We start from the raw sequence: 15786 nt of genomic DNA, 5'->3' as shown, positions 1-15786 counted from the left end.
AACAAGTGAACGGTCTTTTGATTTTTCAAAAGGAAAACTCTCACCAACCATGAGTTTATTCTGTTTTATTTGATTGTAAACATTTCAAAACAAAAACTTCACCTGAAGCCTTCAGCATCTTCCCAAGGACAACATCCCTGCCTCTCTCATCTCCATCTCTCAGACAGTGGCCTCCGTTCTGTCAAATCTTTTACTCCAGTGTCACGGAAAACCAAACAATGGGACATCACTCAAAACTATGCGCATAATGTGTATAAGGCTTAGTCACCAAACTATCACCACATTACCTTTCTTTCCTTGGGGGAGTCTAACCCATGATAACCTCCAAGCAACACAAAAATTCCAATGACTGGCAGTACTTACATTTCTGATTATCAAGGATTTATTTTCCTCCTCTGACTCCATTAAACAAGTGTACCTAACCCTCCAGTTTGAGAATACAAATTCGATATATCATTTATCAATTCAGTTTTACGGTGGTTTATTTATGGTTTATTTACATATGACTTTCCTTCCAAGTGTCAAAACCATCCAGGTATCATTCCTGCCATCCCTCAACTCTACTGTGACAAGGAAAAGCACGACTAGCAATAATTAAACTCATGAAGTAGGATAAGTTAAAAAATGAGTGAAATATTGATCATTTGAAAAAGCTGGAATGCAAACGAGATTTTTAGAAAGGGAGAAATAAATGGTTCTCCGTTCCTGGTTATATACAGGAGGGGAGTAATACACTAGACTGAATAAATTAACCATAACAAAAACTACCTGAATGGCTTACATCCTGGGACTCATCCTACCACCATACTTAACTCCTTAGAGAGAGAAAGAGCTATTCGGATACTCTGACGGCGTGTTGTGTGTGTGTGTGTGTGTGTGTGTGTGTGAACTGTACTTCTTGTAGCAGCCACAACAAAGAAAATAATTAACTGCAGTGTGAGTGATTGAGACAGGAAGTGCAAAAAGCAGTAGGATTTGGACGATTTTTAAATATTTATTTGCTCAATCGGCCAATGAATTGCTCATTGTGTACCAATCATAAGGTGGGCATGGGCCTGGCTCTGGGGGTGTTCAGATGAACGGGACCCCCTCCTTGCCCCTCAGGCTTTACAGTTTCAGTCAGGGAGGTAAGGTACACTACCGAATATGGCAGAAAGGGCAGTATTGTGGTAAGACACACAAACCCCCGGCTGGAGGGTTGCTTTAATCCACCCTTCTGGTTACTGATAAGGACAAGTGGGGCGATAAGGAAGTCAGGGATGTGTGGACTCCAAGGCTGGAGTCAGAGGGATGGAAGGTGCAGGAGTGGCTGGTTCAGGGCTCAGGGCAGCTCTGGGACAGCATGGCAGGAGTTTGTAGCTTTCACTTGAATGCTGTGCTATCAACATGACTCCATGAGTCCCCAGGCTGCTACCAACTGGCTCCCTTCTTCTGACTCATACTTTCTGTTTCCTTCTAACCTGGGCAAGGCACGGCATGACTCACATCTCCAGGGAAGACACAGAAAAGACCTCCTGTGAGGGGTGGCCCTGAAGATGGTCTTGATGTCCAAGGAGAGTCTGAAGACAGATGGGAGGATGGGGTGTGGAATCTCAGGTGGAAAACAGGGAAAGAAATTCAGTTAGGCTAGAACGCAGCGCATGAAGGAGAAGAGCCCTCAGCAGGGAGGTTGAGGCTGGTGCACGCTGTGTAAGGAAACGGGATTCCAAACTCTGGGCAAAGGGGAGACACAACGGGAGTGGGAGACATGCAACCTGCCCCAGAAAGATGACTGGCAGTTTGGTGCAAGGTGTGCTGGAAAGGAGATAAGAGAGGTGGGAAGTCTGTTCATGTTCTCAAGTCCAACTCCAGTCCTAACTCAGAGGGTGGACACAAGCACACTAATTGGAGGCGACTGCAGTGGACTGGGTGGAGACTGATCAGCGCCTGCAAAAGGGCACAAGCCATGCAATGCAAATGGACAACACATGGGCAGCAGAAGGAATTCGAGTGTGGGCAGACCAAGGGATAATCACTGTGAAATTACTCGGGTTACCAGGGCCAGGCTCACTGTAACTCTATGTTCTATGACACAGATGCGGAGGTCCTTCATGAACCCCTCAGAGCCACCAGAGGGGACAACCCAGTGTCAGGGCTGGCAGGGGACAGTGAGGAGCAGAGCAGGTGGTGACAAGGAGGTTTGGAAGCCTCCATGGGTAAAGTGTGGCCGTAACAATGGACCCCGTAGGCTGCAGCTTGAGCCCTTGTCACAAACACTTTGCTAAGGTTGGTGACACTCCCAGGAAGGAGACTGGGAAGGGATGACCCACATGGGTGCTGTGCCTGTCAAAGGTGGACGTGAATGAGAAGAGGTCGACAGTGGGAAATGGAGGGCCAAAGGGGAGGCATGGGGGGAGGGGACAGGGAAGCTGCTCTGTGGGATGCTCTGTGTATAAATACAACCTCCACCCCTTCTCATCAACGCTGACCTTCCAGATGACTGCAGCAGCCACCAGAGGCTCAGGGCCGGGTACTGTCCAGCTCTGAGTGTAAGGAGTTTATTCCAAGGACAATGGGAGAATGAGAAAACCGCTGGTGAATGGAAGCCAGGTGACTTGGTCCCTGTAACACTGTGGAGAAAAAGTCTGTGGATAAAAACCTACTGCAGTTTCCTAAGGGGAAATGGTGGCAACACCGACAGAGAGAAGAGGCTCTGCAAGAGAACCAGAAGTGAGAAGAGTCAAGGGTAATTCTAGGAGTCTTAGCTTGAGCACTGAGGTGCATGTTTACATCATTTATTGAGATGGAAGGTAAAAAACATTAAGCAGTCTCTGCGTCTGTGCTGACTTTGAGATGCTGACCACATGTCCAAGTTGAGATGTTAAATAAGGGTCCCCATCTTGGAGGAAATTGGGAGTAATCGGTATCTAGGGAGCATTAAAGCCATGGGTCTATGAGATCTTCTAGGGAGAGCACTAAGAAGAAGAAATGCAGGCCCAGGACAGTCATGGGAGTGACCGGGAGCTGGAGACAAACTCAGGGGGTGATGTCATGAAAGTGACAGGAAGAAAAGTCTAAGACGGAGTGACTAGTTGTCAGTGTTGAATGTTGTGCAGACATCCAGGGAGAGGAAGAGAGACAAGTCCTTGGGTTTGTCTGTCTAGGGGTTGTAGAAGACTTCAGCAAAGCAATAAGGAAGGAAACTGGACCAAGGTATTGCTGAAGAAGCAATGAGAGATGAGAAAGCAAGATGAGGAGAGCAAAATCCTTCCAAAAGGACAGCAGAGAAACAGGGCAGTGTCTGGAGCACAGGATGATCAAGGAAGCATCTTTTGGAGATGCATGAATGTGAACACTTGCCCACTACACAGTGGGAGAGAACAGTGGTGTGGGAGTGAGAGGTTATGAAATAGTCATTTGGAGAGTCAGAAAACAAGTAGCTATGAAGTGTCTTCAGTCCTGCGCTGATACCCAACTTGAGGTCTGTGGAACCAGAGGATGCAGCTGTAGGGCTTCCTCCAGCCATGTGCGGGTGTTCTGGTGTGGCCAGGAGCAGCTGAGGTCAACCAGGGTCAGAGGTTACTTATTCAGGCAAAGATGGCAGCATTATTCACAACAGCCAACACATGGAAACAACCTAAGTGTCCACTGATGGAGGAATGGATACAGGAAGTGTGTATGTAAACAATGGAATATTACTTAGCCATAAAAAGAAGGAAATCCTGCTATTTGGGACAACATGGGTAGACCTGGAGGGTATTATGCTAAGTGAAATGGATGACAAAGAAAGATTAATACTGTCTGATCTCACTTACAAGTGGAATCTAAAAAAAAAAAAAAAGAACTCATAGAAACAGATTGGTGGTTGCCAGAGGTGGGAGGTGGCGGGGGGTGAGGGGAATAGGTAAAGGTGGTCAAAGGCACAAACTTCCAGTTATAACATTAATAAGTTCTGGGGATGTAATGAACAGCATGGTGACTACAGTTAACAACACTATATTGTAAATTAGACAGCTGCTAAGAGAGTAGATCTTAAAGGTTCTGATCACAAGAAAAAACTCTGTGAGGTGATGGATGTTAATGAGGCTTACTGTGGTAATCATTTTGTAATATACACATATATCAGATCATTTAAGGTATATCTCAATTGTATCTCAGTACAAGTAGGGGCTGGGAACCATTATCCTTCAGCTGTGAAACAATAACAACAAAGCTAATTAAAGAAACATTGAAGGTACCAAGGCCAACGGGCTTAGGCCACCGTGTGGTTCTGATGTGAAAGGATACTGAGGACCCAGGCCTGCCCTGCTCTCTCTTAGGGGCAAAAAAGATGGTAATTTAGGGCTTTTACTGTGCAGATGACATGAAAATTTGTATCTCTCTGTTCTGTTTTCTCTCCCAAACTCAACTCAAGGCGTTTCTACTTATGTTACCTTCATATACCTCTTCTAAGAGCAGCAGCTGCATGTTAACTTCTGTGAATTTTTCCACAGCTATTCAATTAAAAAAAAAAAGAATAAATGAGGTCACTTCGCTTGCAAATGGCACATGAATATGGTAGGTGTAAAACAGTATTAAAGGAATAAAGTAAACAAAAAACCTACTTTGGTGAAACATTAAAAGCCAGCAAATATCATCCTCAGGCCCATGATTTAGATGGAAGAAACTGATCATCTCAGCACAAGAATATGTTTGACACTGCCTTATTCCCAGTTCCAACCCCAACACCTAACCCTAACCCAATACCACCCAAAGGGTGAGTCCCACAAACCTTCTACACCAGCTTCTCTGTAAGAGAAGTTATAGGGGTGCGGTCACATTTACACACATCCTTGCGTGTGAGATGAATTAAAAAATAAAAGGACAAGAGAGAGAAACAGGGCACACTTAAATGCCTATAAACTAAACCTTTTGGTTTTTTTTAGTGGAGGAAATTTTTTTAATTGTAAAAAACATACAATATTAAATTTACCTCTTAACCAGTTTGAAGTACAGTGCAGTAGCGTGGAGTGTATTTACATTGTCATGCAACAGGTCCCTAGAACCATTTCATCTTGCAAAACTGAAACGCTATACCCTCAAGTGCCCATGAACCTTTTAAGAGAGACCCCGCCCACTGGTCAGTGAGGCCGATGGGGACCCTGATCCCACAAGGAATATTCTCTCCTTTGGAGAGGAGAGATGCAGTGTGGACAGAGAAGTGGAGCCCCTCTTTCCTCTCGTACACTGAAAGGCTGGGTCTATAAGGAACCAGGTCATAGCCAGCAGCTTCACCAGAATGCTAATGTGTTGTCCATTCGCAGGGACAACAGACACTGTTACATCCAGCTGTGGACACATTCACTGCCCTCACTCCCTGACAACAGCCATCCCCCATAAGAATTTAATAGTTGGCCCCAAAGTTACCATCGCTTCTCTTTTTAAACTTCAGACGTACCTTGGAATCCTGAGACTATCTGGACAACATCTTCATATACCATCAGGGTGGCAGATCTTTCTGGAAGCAGGCCAAGGCTCAGTGAAGAAAATACTGCAGAAACAAAAATGGATATGAGGGAATTCTCACGTTTAAATCACTCCAGTTTTTTAAGTACTCGGCGTTCTTTGGATTCTCTGAGTTCAAATCCATCAATGGCATTGATTTTTAATAGTGTGACATAATAATTATGCATTTGGCTCCTGACACAGAGCCCCTACATACCTTGGAACTTCCTGAGTGATCAGAGTCTCTCGTTCTGATGAGGAGACCCTGGGTGGGCTCCTGGAGCGGGGCTGGTCACCAAAAAGACCAATCCACATTAGAATTTTGGAACTTTCAGCCCTACCTCCCATCCTTCAGGGAGGGTAGAGGGGGTGGAGAGTTCACTTAATGATTGATCATGCTGATGTGATGAACTTTACATGAAAGCCCCAAAGATACAGGCTTTGGGGAGCTTAAACCCGGGTGTGAGGGTTTTTTTTGGAGGTGAAGAAGATAGTCTGGAAGTAGGCAGTGGTGATGGTTGCACAACATTGTGAATTACACACTTTACAATGGTGAATTTTATGGTTCTATGAATTATATCTCAAATAGAAACACAGAAAAAGAAAAGAAAAAAAGAGAATTCATGTTGGGGGTTCAAAGTTGGGAGAAAAATCTCTACCAAGTTGGGGGAGGAAGGATGTGTGTGAGCCAGGACTCAAGGGAGAAACCCTAACTTGGGTAAATCCTACATAATCACTTCATGGGTAAATTTAACCATCTTTAACAACGATCCCTTTGACCAATGACAGGGTACCTAACGATCAGGGAAAAAGAGCCAGATAGCTCCTGCCTCTAAGAAACTACTCACCTCCAAACTCTGGTTTTATTTTCCTGCCTCTCTAAGTGAAGACGCCTGGACAATTCTGCTCCCTTCAAGAGTCCACACAGATCCTGAGGGCTTTTTCTGCGCCCTGAAAACCTGTGGGGCACTCCGAGTTAGAATCACCTGTGACTGGCCTTGCGAGATGTATGCGACCATCACAGAGGGTTTTGAGACATTTCTAACCTACAACATTCGGTACTTCCAAACATAAGGCATCTGCTCTAGCACACTGTTCCTCAAGCCCTACTACGTATAGGAGAAAAAATGATTTCTCCTAATGAGTATGATGAGAAGGGGCGAGACACCTGCAGGGGCTTCCTGAGCAGGAGGGAAGGGACTACAGAACTCACAGGGACTGAGCGCGCTGGTGGGTGGAAGGTGGCAGAGAGACGCTCACATCTGCAGGCAGATGGTATTTTAGCTATCAGAGAGGAGATACCGACTGATGTCTTGTTTTTAGTAAGTAGAGAGAGAGGAACATCTAACTACCTGGGAGAGGCACGAAGGCTCCTGAGAACAGAAAACAGCCACGCTGGGCATTAAAGGACAGAAGACAAGCTTGCAGAGAGAACAGTAAAGGAATAACAGTGCAGACAAGCACAGAGCAGGTATCTTGTTATGTGGACAAGGCACGCAGAGAAAAAGAAAGACATGGGGGGTCCTTGAAGCATATTCAGTCTAATTGACTTAGTTTTAGAAAGGATTCAGGCTCAGAAAGCTGTGATGGGCTTACATGTGTGGGGATAGCTGGGGGCGGGCAGGCCTAGAACCCAGGTGCCTTCAGGCCTAGTCCCAAACTCTTTGAATTAAACAACATTTTAACCATTATTTACTCATTTAAGAAAAAAATGCGTATGATGAAAATGGTTGCTTTTTCTCAAACGATCATATTAACAAAGTCAAAGTGAACATAACTACAGCACAGCAGATTCTTATTTGTGGATTGAGTATTTGCATATGTGTCTACTCACTAAAGTCTCTTTGTAACTCTCAAATCAACATTCATGATGCCTTCTGTGCACATGTGCAGAATGGCCAAAAATCTGAGTTCCTGACATGCATGTTTCCAGCTGAGGTCAAACCCGGCCACGCTCTGCCTTCTTGTTTCAGCTCTCAGACTGCCAGGGTCCTTTTTGACGCCTATTTAACGCCAAGTTTTTGCACTGCTGTATTTTTTGTTGGTGATTTCGCTATTTCAAATGGCCCCCAAGAGTTGTGCTGAAGTGCTGTCCGACCTTCCTGAAGGCTGGGGTGTGCCTTAGGGCAGAAACACACATTAGACAAGCTTCACTCAGACAATGTTTATGGTGCAATGTTCGGGAACCACTGATAAATATTGAGTCAGGCATCTCCAAACAGAAAGACACGTAAACACGTAAAGGTGATGTTCTGATTGGTTGATGAAAGTGTTGTGACCGGAGGCTTTCAGGAACCTAACCCTGCATTTCCCTTTGGAAGAGATGACTCGGGATTCATGAATTCAATGTTCGTGGTGACTTTGGGGAACCTAACTACCGTGACACAATCAGTGGTATTTTGTGCTGCTGCGCTCCCAGCAAAGGTGGAGTTGTGGTATGTGGATACCATTTAAACTCCACCCCTTTCTCCCTGCTCTGGGCTGTTTCCAGTGATTTTTTTTCGGTGTGAAAAATGGGGGAGGTCAAACATTTTCTTTCATTATAACTTAGTAAGGATCATCGGTCCTATTGTGCTGGCCTCCTCAGGGTTATGTCCCAGGCCCACTGCCTTCCACTCTCTGGGGGAGCTCAGTTTGGAGTCTCCTCTCAATGCTGATAATGACCTCAAAATACACCTCCACCTCTGAATCTCATAAGTTCCAAACTCTTTGCAAACTAACGGCCGACACCCCTGGCATCCCACAGGCAGCTCAAATCCAATCTATGCTAAATTCATCATCAGTGGTGACCCCAACACTCATTCCCTTTCTCCTGTCTCCCCCACATCCACCCCTACTTCCATCCATCTTTGCCTGAGCCTCAAGCCTGGGGAGAGAGAGGCACACAGGGAGGGAGGAAAAGGGTCTTTCAACCTACAGCATTAATGGAGTCAAGTTTAGGGACCCGCAGCATGGCAGGTCTCCCAAGCCCAGTGCCCATCTGTTATTCTACCCACTATCACCAGCCAGAAACCTGACATTCAACTTACATTTGTTCTAATTCATCCTTTCCCCCATGTCTTTCCTATCCATTCTCCAAGGCTTTCGGGATTTTGTGGGTTGAGTATTTCTCAGATTTCTCTCTTTTTCTCTAAAATTTTCCTAAAGGATTTCTTCAGTTGTACCTACTTCAAATTCACTTCCATAGCTCTCAAAGCAGTGGTCACAAAATTTAGTGAACATTTTTATCCATAGATGTCCAGCGGGGTTGGGAGGGGTAGGAGATGCTTTTTGAAATACACACTCCTGGGTCAATCTCCCCAGTTGAACGACTGAGTCCTGGAATCTGTATGTTTTCACAAGCACCTTCTGATGCTAATATCTATTCATCTTCAAGACTCAGATCCCCTCTCAGCCTCTCCAGGAAGCCTTCATTCACTCACCTCGCTGGCTAACTGTTCCTCCCCAGCACCCCCTACGTCCACATGCACATAAATGTATCAAAGCATTTATCCCATTCGAAGGAATTGGCTTCTGTGGCTGACTTTATAACTAGATGATAAACTCCGTAGGGGCAAGTTCTGAGTTTCTAGATCTGTATTCTCAGTGGCCAGGGCAGTGTCTGTCACATAGTAGGCATTTATTAAGTATAAAGTGAACTAAAGAGAATTTTGTGAATGAGGGTAGACTCTGGGGCTGGATAAGACTCGCACAGTCACACTTAGCTCCCATGTGTCCCCAGTGGCAGCGCGGACACTGATGGGGCATGTCCAGGGGCACAGACATGAGCACTAATGTTGGTATTTTGCCAGGCATGGTGCTGGGTGCTGTATATTTATTGAGCACCTACTAGGCACTGGAAGCTGGTGCACCTTTGTTGACTACTTTTAAACTCAGAATCACTCTACAAGGTGGAATCAGCTCCACTTTGCAGAGATGGGCATCAGAGCTAGAGGGGCTCGAGCACATATTTGGAGCCAGAAACCAGGTAAGTTGGTTTCCAAAGCCTATGCTCCCCCAACCCCTACCACCCTGGCAGCAATGGTGCCTGAAGAGAATGTGGTCCAGGCATAAGACGGAGCCTGAATTTACGGGACAGAGAGGGCACCATCTGCTGCTCTCCACCTCCACCATCCCCAGCTGAACCCATGTCAGGCACCATCCTTGCCCCTTGTGGTAGACTGATGGCTTTTCAGTGGTGAATGGTAACATGATCTTGTGATTTATAATAAGAAATATATATTTGGTCTTGGTCTCATTCCTGACTCAGAGTTCCTAAACCCTTGGAATTTCCTAAGTGATATGGGCAGTAAAGGACCATTTGTTATTCATAACAAGTCCCTTTTAATGGGAGTTTAAGTTAAGACAGTGATTTTTGGAAAGCCCCTAGATAATCCAAGGATGGGAGCTGGTTGCCAGGGAGACCAACCATGTGATTAGAGGATTGGAACTTTCAGTCTCATCCCCCTGACCACCAGGGAGGGGAGAGGGCCTGGAAGCTGAGTCAAACACTAATGACCAATGACTTAATCAGCCATGCCTATATAATGAAGTTTCCATAAAAACCCAAAAAGATGGGGCTCAGTGAGATTCTTGGTTGGTGAACACTTGGAGGTGCTGGAGGGGTGGCACACCTGAGGAGGGCATGGAAGCTCCGTGCCCCTTCCACATACCTTGCCCTACACCTCTCTTCCATAAAGCTATGCCTTTGTAGCCTTTGTAACAGGCTGGGAATCTACTAAGTAAGTACCCTGCTGGTGTCACAGAGTCTGCAAATTGCTTGATGTGTGGAAAAATCCACACACATTTGGTGATAAGAAGTGCCCAAAGTGGAGGGGAGTATTGAGGTGGAGGAAACACACAGGACTGGTCTTCCTTAGCAGGTAAGAAGGTGGGAAAGAGTCTGGCCATCATTCCCCATCTTTTGGCCAGCCTTGCTCTCAGGCCCCTAAAGCAAGATGAGGAAGCCTCATTCCAGGGCACTGCCCCAATTCCCCTGGCTAGTTACAATCAGTAAGGTTCAGAACGGAGATGGGGAAATGAGCAGAAAAGGCTTCGGTTCCACTGTGCATCTAGTAACACAGAGCCCCAATCAGCCTTGTACCAGGATCCCACCTTCCCTTCACATAAGGGGCCCCCAGAGATAAGGCAGAGAATGAACAAGTATTCTCCTGATGGTCTGACTTACAAAATTGTTTCTGTATCTGACTCCACCCCTAGCCTGACCACGAGCCCTGTTTTAGAGAAAGGTTAAGACCACCTTACCGGGTAGCCGGATTGGCTTCCATGGGGCAGAGTTTGGCACGTAGGCGTGCTTCGTGGCGGTGACAATCAGCTGACTGCCCAGCTTATACTGGAATTTGATGAAGGCAATGCCATCTGTCCCCGAGGTGCCAGAGGCGACGGAGACCTGGTTGGTGAAAATCTCAATGAGGGCATCTGGGATGGGCTGATGGGTGCTGGCATCACTGACGTGGACCTTCAGGGTAACCTCTGGAAGAAGTACAAAGCAACAAAAAAACAGTAGCTATTAATTGGGCAACTTCAACAGCCATTCTGCTACAACCACAAAGGCAGGAAGAAAGCAGAACATGCTGAGAAAATCTAGAGCTATATCCAAAATATGAATCATTTTAAGAAGGAAACATTTTCTTATTAGAGATCATTTTTTACTTTACATGATTTCCTGTTTGCTTCAAAACCACTGCCCATCACACACTGGTTCCCTCTTGGCTCCTCCCTGCTCACACCAACACTCATTTGAGAGAAAAATTCTATCCCTTTAAGACGCTGTGTAACAAACACAAAGCTCTTGTATCCTTCCCAGTGTTGCTGGCAAACACAGCCCAAGCAAGGCTCAGGCTGCTACAGAAGGACCCTGCAAGCACTAAGATCTGCAGTCATATTCTTCAACAACCCTAGTGAACATGGATATGTACAGCGTGGGGTTGCTATGCTGGTAACCATAAAGACTAGATCAAAACGTAGCCAAAATATCTTCAGAAGGGAGGATACAAAGAGTGAGAGGAGAGAAGGTTAGAAGAAAAAAATGAAAAATAAAACATTTGAAAAGATAGCTGAAGTTGAGTTAGTAATATTGGCAAGACCAAATAATGAATATGGGAAATGGACAGATGCAAATTAATGTTAAAAATTAAAATTGAGTGGGAAATTCTCATTCATTCATACAAGAGACATTTATTAAGCTGATACTCCAAGACTAGAATCATGAGTAAATGCACAACCACAGTGGTGAAGGAAAGTGAGTAGATAGGCAAGTGCTATGCCTGGGGGATGTACAGTGGAGGCACAAAGGGACACTCATGGAACAGCATGTGCAAAGGCTCAGAGGCAAGAGAAAGCCATGCTTCCTGGAGAAATGGAAATAAGTTCTGAAAGCTGGATGGGGAGTGTGAAGGGCATGAAGCCCAGGGAAAGACAAGGCTGGGGAGGCCAGCAAAGGCCAGATCAGTTATGGATTTATAAGCTAAAAGGATGATTCTTTATCCTAAGGGCAATAGGAAGTCACAAAGGTCTTAAACAGGGGATTGAAAATCAAACGTATGCATAGAAACATCTGGCTTTGGGTGAAGGATGGACTCAGGGAGATGCAAGACTGGAGACTGTACACCTAATTAAGAGAATTCTATAATAACCCAGCAAGAGGTGGTGGTGGACCATGGTGGACATCAATAAACAGACGCTGATTCCAGATATATTCCAGAATGATCAATGTATTCTGCTCTAAGAAAGCCCCTTTGCTTAGGTATGAAGGGAATAAATGGTGCCCAGTGACCTAAATCCACTTGCCACTTACAGGCATGACCTGCCAGACATTGTGAGCTGCCTCAGATCTGAAGGCATTACTGGTGACTTGGGATAGGGAGGTGGGACAAGGAATAGCAAAGAATTGCCAGGTGAGTAGGGAGCTCACGTTCATAGAACCACTGAAGTCCAGCTCGGTGGAGAGACTATTAAGGAGGTTAGGTCAAGGCAGGCTGGGGAGCAGCCTGAGAGTGAGGGGAGGAGGCGTGTCCAAGCTGGCCTGGTAGGAACTGTCCAGTGTATGTGTCTAGAGTTCTATGCAATTCACACTCTGGGTTGGAAACTCAGCTCCACCCTATTCTAGCCACGTGGCCTTGGCAAGTTACTTCTGCTCTCCACGTCTTGCTCCTCATTTATAAACTGGGGATAATAACAATATATATGTCTCAGGAAAAGCACAAACACAAGCTGGAGCCATTATATTATTCCAAACACTATGTTTGGAAGCATTTGGTCATAGTGTCCAATGGTACCAGGAAAGGGCACAGGGAAGAGAGTGGGAGGGGAGAAAAGTTTAAAACAAAGTGGAGGGATGAGACATCCCTCTCAGGGGTAGCAACTTGACAGCCCAAGCTCTTCCTTACCCGGGGCAACCACACTGAGAATTTCTTTTGGTTCGAGTCGGCGACTTATGATGCTAAAGCAACCTTTTCAATTACTGTAAATGTCAGTTAGTTGATCACTTTCTCACCCATTTTTTCACATACTGATGAGATAGGCTGGGATGTGGGACCCTTTACTGGAGTGGTTGCATCTGGAAAAACACTTCCTCAAGCAACAGAATGCAAAGAAACTATAAGGGATTGAAAATAACTGCAAGCATGCAAGGTTGGGGTAATTAAGAACAAAAAGATACAAAAAGAACACAGACCAACTGCCACTTCTGAGCTGCCAAAGCAAAGGCAGGGTACTGCACACGATCCTCACACAAAGCAACAGCAAGAAGGTGGGTGGAACACTTAAGCCACGCCTCCTGCACCACCCATGGACCTGCTGCCCTGTTGTTACCCCATTTAAGGAACCACCTTATGCTTCCTTGGGGAGTGAGCAAGGGCACATGTTAGTTATTTTTGTTCCCTCATGCTATGGCACGAGCCCCAATAAAGCCTTGCCGGAATTTCTTATCTGGCTTCTTCTGAATTTCTATTGATTAAAGACCTCAAGAGCCTGGGTTGGTATCACTGACTTAAAACATTTCTTGAGTAGATGACCGTAAAAAACTGCTAAAGAATCCTAGATCGAGGTACTATATAAGGTCTGCATCAAAAGAATCTCTCAAAACCTTGTAGAGAAAAAAGTAAGTGCTACAGAAACCGAACCTGGTCACTTCATACTATAGGAGGAGAAAACTACTGCCAACATCAAGGAAATCAGGACATAACATTACAAAACATAATTAGCCGACTCCTTCCAATCTTATCAGTGTTATCTTAACGCAGACTTGCAGTACGTACAACCACACATGTTTTCTTACTGAACTGGGTCTTCCTTGTCTTCAGGTGGCATGGGGAGATATCACCTGGATGAACTCAGCTGTCATTTGTACCTGCATAGCAGAAATCCTCTAGAACAGGGCAAGCGGGACGGTGAATCTGCAGGGTTGCACCGATGATTCATGTAACCTTATGTTTCTTCAACACTTACTAACAACTGGGATTACAAGGTTTCTGCTTCTCTTGTGTTTGCTGGAAAGGCACGAGCAGCTGAGATTTGGACAAAGCCAAAGGACTGGTAAATAACCAGAGAAAGAAGGACTTTTCCTATAATCGATATCCTAGATTCTACCACTTGAAGTTCTTCTAATACAGAAAGCCTAGTTTATGTCCTGCAATTGTATACCTTGAAAGGAATTATTTAGCTACTTTTTTTTTGGTGTGATAGGATGTGAAAAAATGTCGCTATGGTTAGGTAATCATTAGAGACCACTGGGGTATCATTTTTTTTTAAATGTGCAGTTTGCCTTATTCATATGACAGTATAGCATGAACAGTAGCTCTCATTCAGTTAGACTTTATTTTTTTTTAGAGCAGTTTTAAGTTCACAGCAAAATTGAGCAGAAGTTATAGAAATGGCCCATTGGGATATTGTTTGTATAGAGTAACACTTAGAATTAGATTGTCCATTCAACAGCAAACAAAATTATTTGAATTAAATGACAGCCAGGGGACTGATCTCATGATGTGGTGGGACACTCTTTACTATTTATTTATCTAATTTTGCAGATAAAAGGAAGACCATATCAATAGCCTCAGACCTAAATATGTATTAAGATGCATTATTTTTCTTTGTTGGTCAGTGAGAGCTTTATAGATCCTGCTGAGCTGGAGAACCTGATTACTAAATTGAAGCTGGGACATTATTCTTTTACTCTTGACCCTGAACATCAATCACCAAGTTCTGCTGATTCTGATTCCAGAATATAGGTCTCAAAGCCAGTCTTTCCTTCCCATCCTTATTAACTCTGTCCTAATTCAGGCCCTGGACATCTATCACCCAGACTGCTGTTCCATCTCTCCACAGAAATTGCCACTGTCTTCAAGACCTGATCGCTGAAATCCCACTGAAGCCAGAGGGACCATCTGAAATGCTGATATGACCATGTCCTTTCCTCTTCAAACCCGTTAGCTCCCCACCAACTGTGGCTGAGGGCCAGATGTGGCCAGATGCCTGTTTGGCATGGTCCATGAGCCAAGAATGGTTTTTACACTTTGAAATGATAGGGAAATGATAGGGGAAAAAAGGAATAATAGTTTGTATCACATGAAAATTACCTGGAATCCAGATTTGTGTCCATAAATAAAGTTCTACTGAAACAGAGCCATGCCCAGTCATGTACATCTTGTCTAAGGCTGTTTTGCATTTCAGGGGTGAAATTCAGATGTTTTGACAGAGACCAAAGGACTGCAAAGCCTAAACTATTTCCTTTTGGCCCTTTAAAGAAAAATCTGCCCACCCCTGACCTACAGGATCCATTTCAAGCAATCCAAGGTCCTCCACAATCAAGCCCCACCAGATCCTCATGTACCATAGCCCCAGACATGGTCCTGGACTTTTCCTATTTTCCTTCCTATTGCTGCTTCTCATCTTTGTAGGAAATGCCTTTCTGCAACCTTGCTTTCACATTGCCAATTCCTCACCACACTTTGAGAGTCCTAGTTCTGGTGTATTCAAAAAGCTGTTCCAGACTTACCAACCCCTCCCCAAACTGGGTGAGTGGCCCCTCACCTGGGCCCCCAGAACTGGGAACACTGGCACTGCTCCCTCTCTATTTTCATCTCAGTCAGGTTTTTTTCATACATATATACACATATATATATAGAAGTATAGTCAGGTTACAATGTTATGTCAATTTCTGATGTACAGCATAATGCTTCAGTCATATATGACCATACATATATTTGTTTTCATATTCTTTTTCACCATAAGTTACTACCAGAAATTGAATATAGTTCCCTGTGCTATACAGTCTGAAATTGTTGTTTTATCTATTTTATATATGTATTAGAATCTGCAAATCTC

The 15786-nt window shown here is 44.7% G+C and overlaps 1 protein-coding gene across 4 annotated transcripts in view; it reads right to left on the bottom strand.

Annotated features, from left to right (window-relative positions):
* FAM171A1 (family with sequence similarity 171 member A1) overlaps nucleotides 1–15786 on the bottom strand; it is a 123793-nt gene that overhangs the window by 40745 nt on the left and 67262 nt on the right. For 2 of the 4 annotated variants that reach the window (XM_074358456.1, XM_074358458.1), the window contains exons 2-4: nucleotides 10708–10935; nucleotides 5417–5509; nucleotides 4413–4472 (exon numbers count right to left, since the gene is read on the bottom strand). In XM_074358456.1, coding sequence (XP_074214557.1) covers nucleotides 4413–4472; nucleotides 5417–5509; nucleotides 10708–10935 — 381 coding nt within the window. The remainder of the gene's footprint in view (nucleotides 1–4412; nucleotides 4473–5416; nucleotides 5510–10707; nucleotides 10936–15786) is intronic. The other 2 variants (XM_074358459.1, XM_074358457.1) reach the window with 1 other exon arrangement.

The sequence above is a fragment of the Camelus bactrianus genome, chromosome 35, assembly GCF_048773025.1.
Source record: "Camelus bactrianus isolate YW-2024 breed Bactrian camel chromosome 35, ASM4877302v1, whole genome shotgun sequence".
Taxonomy (NCBI): Eukaryota; Metazoa; Chordata; class Mammalia; order Artiodactyla; family Camelidae; genus Camelus; species Camelus bactrianus.
The sequence above is the reverse complement of the archived record's forward strand: the minus strand, read 5'-3'. Positions and strand labels throughout refer to the sequence as shown.